At 56.9% G+C, this 10,000-nt stretch overlaps 1 protein-coding gene across 6 annotated transcripts in view; it reads left to right on the forward strand.

Annotated features, from left to right (window-relative positions):
- mdn1 (midasin AAA ATPase 1) overlaps positions 1-10,000 on the forward strand; it is a 38,150-nt gene that overhangs the window by 9,662 nt on the left and 18,488 nt on the right. For all 6 annotated transcript variants that reach the window (XM_076137233.1, XM_076137236.1, XM_076137231.1 and 3 more), the window contains 29 exons: positions 67-275; positions 374-520; positions 610-748; positions 833-967; positions 2,043-2,181; positions 2,310-2,442; positions 2,918-3,048; positions 3,387-3,525; positions 3,636-3,750; positions 3,836-4,099; positions 4,235-4,432; positions 4,673-4,881; positions 4,995-5,117; positions 5,269-5,466; positions 5,636-5,743; positions 5,838-6,026; positions 6,234-6,323; positions 6,412-6,675; positions 6,853-7,117; positions 7,357-7,516; positions 7,745-7,861; positions 7,959-8,167; positions 8,356-8,504; positions 8,615-8,814; positions 8,895-9,118; positions 9,284-9,397; positions 9,486-9,615; positions 9,709-9,815; positions 9,904-10,000. The exon at positions 9,904-10,000 is cut by the window's right edge and continues 37 nt beyond it. In XM_076137233.1, coding sequence (XP_075993348.1) covers positions 67-275; positions 374-520; positions 610-748; positions 833-967; positions 2,043-2,181; positions 2,310-2,442; positions 2,918-3,048; positions 3,387-3,525; positions 3,636-3,750; positions 3,836-4,099; positions 4,235-4,432; positions 4,673-4,881; positions 4,995-5,117; positions 5,269-5,466; positions 5,636-5,743; positions 5,838-6,026; positions 6,234-6,323; positions 6,412-6,675; positions 6,853-7,117; positions 7,357-7,516; positions 7,745-7,861; positions 7,959-8,167; positions 8,356-8,504; positions 8,615-8,814; positions 8,895-9,118; positions 9,284-9,397; positions 9,486-9,615; positions 9,709-9,815; positions 9,904-10,000 — 4,702 coding nt within the window. The remainder of the gene's footprint in view (positions 1-66; positions 276-373; positions 521-609; positions 749-832; positions 968-2,042; positions 2,182-2,309; positions 2,443-2,917; positions 3,049-3,386; positions 3,526-3,635; positions 3,751-3,835; positions 4,100-4,234; positions 4,433-4,672; positions 4,882-4,994; positions 5,118-5,268; positions 5,467-5,635; positions 5,744-5,837; positions 6,027-6,233; positions 6,324-6,411; positions 6,676-6,852; positions 7,118-7,356; positions 7,517-7,744; positions 7,862-7,958; positions 8,168-8,355; positions 8,505-8,614; positions 8,815-8,894; positions 9,119-9,283; positions 9,398-9,485; positions 9,616-9,708; positions 9,816-9,903) is intronic.

Raw genomic sequence — 10,000 nt, forward strand, 5'->3', positions numbered from 1 at the left:
TTGGTGTGTGTGTGTGTGTGTCTCTCTCTCTCACACTCCTGGCTCCTCCTCCTCGTTGTGCTGCAGGCGTCCTGATCGACGCCATGAGGAAAGGTTACTGGATCATCCTGGACGAGCTGAACTTGGCGCCCACAGACGTGCTGGAGGCTCTGAACCGCCTGCTGGACGACAACAGGGAGCTGTTTGTGGCCGAGACGCAGGAAGTGATCAAGGCTCACCCCAGGTTCATGCTGTTCGCTACCCAGAACCCCCCGGGCCTGTACGGGGGCAGGAAGGTACGCTCTTCACCTGTGTGTCACATCATCATCTTAATCATCTTCATCATGTTGAAGACACTGATTGAAGACGACCCGATCTCCATCCCGACCCTCAGGTCCTGTCCAGAGCGTTCAGGAACCGCTTTGTAGAGCTGCACTTTGAGGAGTTACCCCCTGCAGAGCTGGAGATCATCCTGCACCAGCGCTGCAGCCTGCCGCCCAGCTACTGCAGCAAGCTGGTCAAGGTCATGCAGGAGCTTCAGGTAACCTCTAACCCTGCTCTGGGGCTGCTCTGTAAGCTCTGCTGCTCAGGTGGAGTAGCTCTGTGACCCCTCTGTCTGTCCCTCTACAGTCCGTGCGCAGGGGCTCGTCCGTGTTCGCGGGGAAGCACGGCTTCATCACGCTCAGGGATCTGTTCCGCTGGGCCGAGCGCTACAGGCTGGAGGAGCAGACGGAGACGCAGGATTGGCTGCAGCATCTGGCCAACGACGGTCAGACCTCACAGCTCACCTAAGTGTTCAGTCCAGACCTTCTGAAGCTGATCTGATCTGATGAAGAGTTGTTTTCCCTCTCAGGCTTCATGCTGCTGGCAGGACGAGTGAGGAAGCCGGAGGAGGAAGCCACCATCCAGTCCATCCTGGAGAAACACTTCAAGAGGACCGTGAACCCTGAGAGCCTCTTCTCTCAGGAGCAGGTCTCCAGCCAGTTCAGTGAGTGGACAACCTGAGCCACCACTCACACACACACACACACACACACTCACTCACACTCACACCCTCACACCCTCACACACTCACACACTCACACACACACACACACACACACTCACACACACACACACTCACACCCTCACACACTCACACACACACACACACACTCACACACACACACACTCACACACTCACACACTCACACCCTCACACACCCTCGCACACTCACCCTCACACACTCACACACTCACACCCTCGCACACTCACACACTCACACACTCACACACTCACACACTCACACACTCTCACACACTCACCCTCACACACACACACTCACACCCTCACACACACACACTCACCCTCACACACACTCACCCTCACACACTCACGCACTCACGCACTCACACCCTCACACCCTCACACCCTCACACACACACACTCACCCTCACACACACTCACCCTCACACACTCACACACTCACGCACTCACACCCTCACACCCTCACACACTCACACACTCACACACTCACACACTCTCACACACTCACCCTCACACACACACACTCACACACTCACACACTCACCCTCACACACACACACTCACACACTCACACACTCACACACTCTCACACACTCACCCTCACACACACACACTCACACACTCACACACTCACCCTCACACTCACACACTCACCCTCACACACACTCACTCACCCTCACACACACACACTCAGCCTCACACACTCACACACTCACCCTCACACACACACACTCACACACTCACACACTCACACACTCACACACTCTCACACACTCACCCTCACACACACACACTCACACACTCACACACTCACCCTCACACTCACACACTCACCCTCACACACACTCACTCACCCTCACACACACACACTCAGCCTCACACACACTCTCACACACTCACCCTCACCCTCACACACTCACACACTCACACACTCACCCTCACACACACACACTCACACACTCACACACTCACACCCTCACACACCCTCACCCTCTCACTCTCACCCTCACTTCCTCTCTGTGCTTTTGATTGGCAGGTCCCTTCATTGACAGCATCGCTGGCGTCCCAGAGGAGTTCCGTCACGTGGTGTGGACACACGGCATGAGGAGACTCGCCATTCTGGTGGGACGCGCACTTCGGTTCGGCGAGTCTGTCCTGCTGGTTGGAGACACGGGGTAAGAGACAAACCTGGATCTGTATGAGGGTCCTGGACCGGGACCGTCCAGCGTGTGTCCAATCAGAGCTCAGCCGGTGGTGGGAGGAGCTAAGAGTCACCCACACTAACCACACTGCTGTCTTACAGATGTGGCAAGACGACAATCTGCCAGCTGTTTGCTGCTTTAGGAGGCCAGAAGTTTTACTCTGTGAACTGTCACCTCCACATGGAGACGTCTGACTTCCTGGGAGGCCTGAGACCTGTGAGACACACACAGCAGGTACAGGACCAGGGACACAGATACACAGGGACAAAGGGACACAGGGACACAGGGACAAAGGGACACAGGGACACAGAGACACAGGGACACAGAGACACAGAGACACAGGGACACAGGGACACAGGGACAAAGAGACAAAGAGACAAAGGGACACAGGGACACAGAGACACAGAGACACAGGGACACAGAGACACAGAGACACAGAGACACAGGGACACAGAGACACAGAGACACAGAGACACAGGGACACAGGGACACAGAGACACAGGGACACAGGGACACAGGGACACAGGGACAAAGAGACAAAGGGACAAAGAGACAAAGGGACACAGGGACACAGGGACAAAGAGACACAGGGACACAGGGACACAGGGACACAGGGACAAAGAGACACAGGGACACAGGGACACAGCCCCGCTCACTCAGCAGGCCGTTAGCTGACTGTGTGTGTGTGTGTGTGTGTGTGTGTGTGCAGGGTGACGGGGAGGACAGCAGGCTGTTCCAGTGGCATGATGGACCTCTGGTTCTGGCCATGAGAGAGGGAGGAGTGTTCCTCATGGACGAGATCTCTCTGGCCGACGACTCGGTGCTGGAGAGACTCAACAGGTACACACACACACACACGCACACACACACACACACACACACACACACACACACACAGAGATCACACTTTGATCCAAAGTGACGTTGATGTGAGATCAGAATATGAAACATGCAAAGATCAGGAGAGAGAGAACATGGAGCTGAGATCTATAAGAACAGGAGGGAGGAGCCAAGAGGCGGAGCCTAGTGGAGGTATCAGTGGACTACTATGAAGTTGTTCAAGTGTCTGAAACTGTTACATCCAAACATAAAGCTGAAGCTCCTCTGCATGACCTCATGGACCTGGTTGACCTTATTGACCTTACTGACCTTTCTGACCTTACTGACCTGATTGACAGCGTCCTGGAGACAGAGAAGTCTCTGGTGCTGGCAGAAAAGGGCAGTGGGGACAACGATGACGTGGAGGTGATCAGAGCCGTGAGCCGTTTCCGTCTGGTGGCCACCATGAACCCTGGAGGAGACTTTGGAAAGAAAGAGGTAACCATGGTCCTGATGAAGACCTCAGCGCCTCAAGGACCTGGTCTGCTTCCAGGAGCAGGAGTCCATGTTGGAGAAGGAATGGAGCTCATGTGTGTTTGTTTCCCCAGCTGTCCCCGGCGCTCAGGAATCGTTTCACAGAGATCTGGTGTCCTCAGAGTAACAGCCGCAGTGACCTGGTCCAGATCATCCAGCACAACCTGCGACCCGGCCTCTCCCTGGACGGTACGCACGTGGTTCTGTTCTCTAGATGTTCTGCTCACATGTGTGCCCTGTGATGGCGTGACGCCTCCTCTGTGATCTCCACCAGGTGGCGATATTGCAGAGCTGATGCTGGACTTCATCGACTGGCTGACCCGGCAGGACTTTGGCCGGCGCTGCATCCTGAGCATCAGGGACATCCTGTCCTGGGTCTACTTCCTGAACGCCGTGTGCGAGCGGGACGAGGACGGCTTCATGACCATGGGGGCGCTGGAGGAGGAGGAGGAGGAGGCAGAGTGGGACCTCAGACTGGACACGGTCACCGCCTTCATCCACGCCGCCTGTCTGGTCTACATAGACGGGATCGGCTCAGGTGAGTCCGACCGACCGGGACGTTGGGCCCCGTGTCCCACATCACCATGGAGACGCTCTGTTGATGTCACAGAGTGATGATAAACCCACGGGTGACGTTTCCATCTCACGAGCAGGAAGTCTCCTTCTCTTGCAGGAACTACAGCGTCGTGTGCAGACGGTGCCAACCTGGCTCGCCGGTTGTGCCTGGGGTTCCTGCAGCAGCGACTGAGCAAGATGAGCAAACTGGACCAGGAGACGCTGGACACACTGAGGGTGTACGACACCACGCTGCCACGAGAGCCGCAGTGGGGCGACGACTTCTTTGGCATGGACCCCTTCTACATCGCCTTAGGTTCAGCTCACACACACACACACACACACACACACACACATGCTGCTCTCATGTCCTCTTAGGGAACCAGAGGGTGGTGGTTGCTAGGAGACCACTTTACCAACATTTTGGAATTTACATTGTAAAAACCCTGAAAACTGAATTGGGACATTTGGAGTCCAGCTCAGATTCAGGAGGAACACCAGAACATCTGGGTCACATCTGGGTCACCCTTCCTCTGATGGTGTCTTCTCCCATCAGGGCCTCTGAATGACAGCAGAAACCTGTCCGACTACGCCATCGGGGCGGGGACGACGGCAGTGAACGCCCAGAGGCTCCTGAGGGCCCTGAAGCTGCAGAGGCCCGTGCTGCTGGAGGGCTCGCCGGGCGTGGGCAAGACCAGCCTGGTCTCCGCTCTGGCTAAGGCCTCTGGGAACCACCTGGTCAGGATCAACCTGTCAGAGCAAACGGTGAGGCTCTGGGATGCTCTGGGAGGCTCTGGGATCTGGAGCAGCTGTGACTGAGGTGAAGTCACTGACGGCGTGTTGACGTGTTGACGTGTTGACGTGTTGACGTGTTTCAGGATGTGACCGACCTGTTTGGGACGGATCTGCCGGTGGAGGGAGGGAAGGGGGGCGAGTTTGCGTGGAGAGACGGCCCCCTGCTGGCTGCACTGAAGGCCGGACACTGGGTCGTCCTGGATGAGGTATGGATCACAAGTTCAGGCCTTGTAGGGTTAGGGTTTGAATCACACACACACACACACACACACGCACACACACACACACACACAGACTAAAGAGATTTAGTGAGGTTGAGGGTTTGGATCTAAAGTGATTTCCTGTCTTGTTGCTCAGTTGAACCTGGCCTCCCAGTCGGTCCTGGAGGGCCTGAACGCCTGCTTTGACCACAGAGCAGAGATCTTCATCCCTGAGCTGGGGATGAGCTTCCAGGTCCAGCAGGAGAAGACCAAGATCTTTGGCTGCCAGAACCCCTTCACCCAGGGGGGGGGGCGCAAGGGGCTCCCCCGCTCCTTCCTCAACCGGTTCACCCAGGTGTGTGTGTGTGTGTGTGTGTGTGTGTGTGTGTGTGTGTGTGTGTGTGTGTGTGTGTGTGTGTGTGTGTGTGTGTGTGTGTGTGTGTGTGTGTGTGTGTGTGTGTGTGTGTGTGTGTGTGTGTGTGTGTGTACATGCTTGTATCCAGCCCTTGTCTCTTCTTCTGCAGGTCTTTGTGGATCATCTCACCAGCAGAGACATGGAGTTCATTGGAGACTCCATCTTCCCCAACATTGATAAGGAAGTCCTCGGTAAGATGGTGGCGTTCAGTAACAAGGTACGTGTGTGTGTGTGTGTGTGTGTGTGTAACACAGGCTCCTGTTCAAACATCAGGTGTGTGTTGTTGGGCTGACTTCCTGTCCCTCTGCCAGCTTGTACAGGAAGTGTGTGTGGAGCGCCAGTGGGGTCAGAGGGGAAGCCCCTGGGAGTTCAACCTGCGCGACATGTTCCGCTGGTGTCAGCTGATGCAGGCCGACCAGTCTCCAGGGTTCTTTAACCCGGGTCAGCATGTGGCCCTGGTCTACTCGGACAGGATGAGGACGGAGGCCGACAAGGCACAGGTACGGATCAATACAGCCGATCAATACAGCCGATCAATACAGTCCATCAGTCACATATGGGCTCACGTGACTGTAACTACCGATCACATCAAGGTCTGGATGAACGTGTGAACATGGTGGAGTATTGATTATGGATCAGACTGATTGGCTTTGGATTCCAGTCGTTCTGCTCCATGAGTGTGTGTGTGTGTGTGTGTGTGTCCTCAGGTGCTGTGTGCGTTCCGTAAGGTGTTTGGTGAGGACTCTGAGCCCTACACAGGGTCCAGGCAGTTCCACATCACTCCTCTGAACCTGCAGGTCTGAAGCTCCTCCTCTACCTTCTCCCTCCACACCTGTGACCCAGAGCTCAGAGTCACGCCTCTCCTCTCTCCCCCCCCCCCTCTAGGTGGGCTTCTCAGTCCTGCAGCGCAGTGGGGGGGCCCCTGTGGCCCTGGACCCTCCGCTGTCCATCACACACCAGGCCCTGCGGCCCCTGGAGTCCCTGATGAAGTGTGTGGAAATGGGCTGGATGAGCATCCTGGTGGGCCCCACAGCCAGCGGGAAGACCAGCCTGGTGAGGCTGCTGGCCCTGCTGACCGGGCACAGGCTCCGGGTCATGGCCATGAACAGCGCCATGGACACCACGGAGCTGCTGGGAGGCTTTGAGCAGGTAGGGACCCGGGGCTGGAGGGACCCGGTGCTGCAGGGACCCGGTGCTGCAGGGACCCGGTGCTGCAGGGACCCGGTGCTGCAGGGACCCGGTGCAGCAGGGACCCGGTGCTGCAGGGACCCGGTGCTGTGGGTCTGATGATCAGAGAACTCAAACCTTGTCCTCTCTTCTCTTTAGGTGGACATCATGCGGCCCTGGCAGCAAGTGCTGGAAAGCGTGGATTATAATGTTGCCATGGTAACCAGACGCGGCTTGATGTCGCTGGATGTCGGCATCCAGGACACAGAGTTCCTGTTGAAGACGTGGGGCCTCTTCTGCCACTGGCTGAAAGAAGAAGGACTGGAAAGAACCGGAGGAACGGTGAACTCAGAGGCCCTGAACAAGCTGGAGGTCATCATCCTCCTGCTGCAGAAGCTCAACACCAAGCTCAAAGTCTTCACCGGTAATGTCCCCATGTCTCCTGGTCCATGTCCCCATGTCTCCTGGTCCATGTCCCCATGTCTCCTGGTCCATGTCCCCATGTCTCCTGGTCCATGTCCCCATGTCTCCTGGTCCATGTCCCCATGTCTCCTGGTCCATGTCCCCATGTCTCCTGGTCCAGACCTGGGGACAGTCCTCCCCCTCACAGTCAGAGGGTTCACATCTCCTTCCTTATGTGTCTGCTGTGTTTGTCTCCTGCAGACATGTCCAAGCTGCAGATGGACTTCATGCTGCTGAAGGAACGTCTGGCCCAGCTGGAGGACGGTTGGACCAACGGAGGCTTCGAGTGGCTGGACGGGATGCTGGTCCAGGCTCTGCAGGCTGGAGACTGGCTGCTCATGGACAACGTCAACTTCTGCAGGTCAGCACAAGTCCTGGAACAATGATGTCACCTGGAGAAGTGAAAACTATGAAACCACTGGTGGTTGCTAGGAGACAGTAGTAGAACAGTTTTGTGGCGATTTACTTTTTCATGGTTTTGTGAAAACGTGTGAAAATGACATCAAACAGTCAACATGTGTGTGTAGAAGCTTCCATGGCTCTGATAGAGAGGAAGCTGATGTTAAAATCTTCATCCTGTTCATCACAGCGCCTCTGTCCTGGATCGCCTCAACGCTCTGCTGGAGCCCGGCGGAGCTCTGACCATCAACGAGCGCGGCGTCATCGACGGAACCACGCCCAAAATCGTCCCACATCCCAACTTCAGGTATGGAGCAGAAGGTTTGATGTTCCCAGGCTCAGGACCAGCAGGGGGCGCTGCTGATCCTGAGCCTGTGTGTGTGTGTGTGTGTGTGTTGCTGCAGGTTGTTCCTCACCATGGACCCTCTGCATGGAGAGATCTCCAGAGCCATGAGGAACAGAGGGGTGGAGATTTACATCCCGGGGGAACACGAGGGCCTCTGCTGGGACACGCATGACCTGAAGACGCTGCTGCACACGGCAGGCGTGACCGGGGACTGTGTGTGTGACCTGCTGATCCAGATCCACAAGAGCATCAAGTCTGCCATCTGGGGTAAGAAGTGAAGAACAACACAACACGACCACGCTGAGTAACAGTTCAGTGTCATGTGACGGCAGCCGACCAACCAGGAGCCTGGCTGCAGTGTTGCGTGTTCAGTGGTGACACAGATAGCAGAGCGTCATTTATGTAACCCCGGCGACGGACGGCTCGTGTCATGACTTCCTGCCTGTGTCCCTCAGATTCTCCGGCCTCGTCCGTGTCGTCTCTGCTCCACGCCGCCGCCCTGCTGTCCTGTCAGCTGCAGAGAGGCGTGGACCTGCCCAGCGCCCTGCAGCACGCCTGCAGAGAGGCCTACTGCCTCTGCCAGCGCACCAGCGCCACCCAGAGGGTATCTGCTCCGGCTCAACGCTTCAGCATCTGCTCTGGTTCAGGGCTCAGACGTGTGTGTGTGTGTGTGTGTGTGACGTGGTGTGTGTGTGTGTGTGTGTCCCCCTGCAGGAGGCCCAGCAGGTGATGGAGCAGCACTTGTCCATCCTGGACATGGAGGACTGGGGCAGCGGGCTGCTGTGTGCCGGCGTCTGGCCCGACGGTTTCCCCTCCGCCCTGCTGTCCACAGAGGACTCCTGCTTCTCCTCCGTCCTCAGAGACGGACAGCTGCTCTCCTTCTGCCTCAACACGCTCAGCCTGCAGGGCAAAAGGTCGCGACCCCATGAGTCTGATCCTGATCCATGTGTTGTATTGATAAGCAACGCCACTAACACCTGATTCCTGTGTTCAGGAGTCGCCCGCTCAGCTTGAGTGACCTGCAGAGGGCGCTGCAGAGCAGCGGCGTGCACGAGGGCCTGCTGTTCTCCGGAGGTGTAGTGGACCTGGTGGAGGGCGACGCCCTGCGGCTCGTCCCCGTGGCCGTGCGGCTGCTCGCCGAGCGGGCGTCGCACGCAGACTGGATCCTCCGCAGCAGCTGGCTGTCTCACCTGGGGAAGAGCTACAAACACGCCCCCGGTTAGTGTCACTTTGTGTTTGAGTGACAGACCATAATACCAGCAGAATAAAGTAGAGAAGATGTCTGGTGTGTGTGTGTGTGTGATGGTCACTGTGGCTCCTCCCTCTGCTCTGTGGCTCCTCCCTCTGCCGTGTCTCACCGTGGCTCCTCCCCCTCTCTCTCAGACTCGGTGCTGGTGCAGGTGGAGGCGGGGAATCGGGCGCTGAAGGCCGTGTTCAGCAGCAAACTGGCCACCAAAGGGAAGTCTCTGGCCGAGCTCCTGCAGCCGCACAGCGTCGGTAAGAACATCGTTTTGACTCCAGGTCTGTGAGTGCTGCCCGTCTGTCTGGTCGCCATGGTAACGTGCGTCCCTGCTCGTGTCTTCAGATGAGTACAGGATTCTGGTGGACATGCGCTGGAACAAACAGTACCTGGACATCTTAGCCAACAAGTGCAACTTTGAGGACGAGGAGCGATACCTGGAGTTTGTGGAGGCGCTGAACGGCGTCGCCAACAGGTAGGAGGGCAGCTGTGACCTTTGACCTGCGCCCCAGTCCTGTCTCTGGAACATTAGAACATGATCTCACATGTGAAGTGTGTTTGTGCTCAGGATCGTTCTGCTGATGGACAGAGAGGAGCGCTCGGTCATCTGCACCTGTGCCATCAACCTGTCTGCTCACAACTGTGCTCTGAGGCTCTCCACCGCCTTCAGCAAGGGTACGAGCACGCACGCACACACACACACACACACACACACACAGCTCCTCAGTATGAGTGTGTTGGTGACGTTGCTCCGCCCCCTCAGGCTCGGTGGACATCGGTCACCTGCCCCACCCTGTGCTGATGCACCTGAGGAGCTTCTTCGACCTGTGGGACTCCTTCACCCTGCAGGCCCTGCAGAG

This window comes from Genypterus blacodes, unplaced genomic scaffold (genome assembly GCF_046128005.1).
Source record: "Genypterus blacodes isolate CSIRO-AG114 ecotype Tasmania unplaced genomic scaffold, CSIRO-AGI_Gbla_v1 ptg000301l_1, whole genome shotgun sequence".
In the NCBI taxonomy this organism is placed as follows: Eukaryota; Metazoa; Chordata; class Actinopteri; order Ophidiiformes; family Ophidiidae; genus Genypterus; species Genypterus blacodes.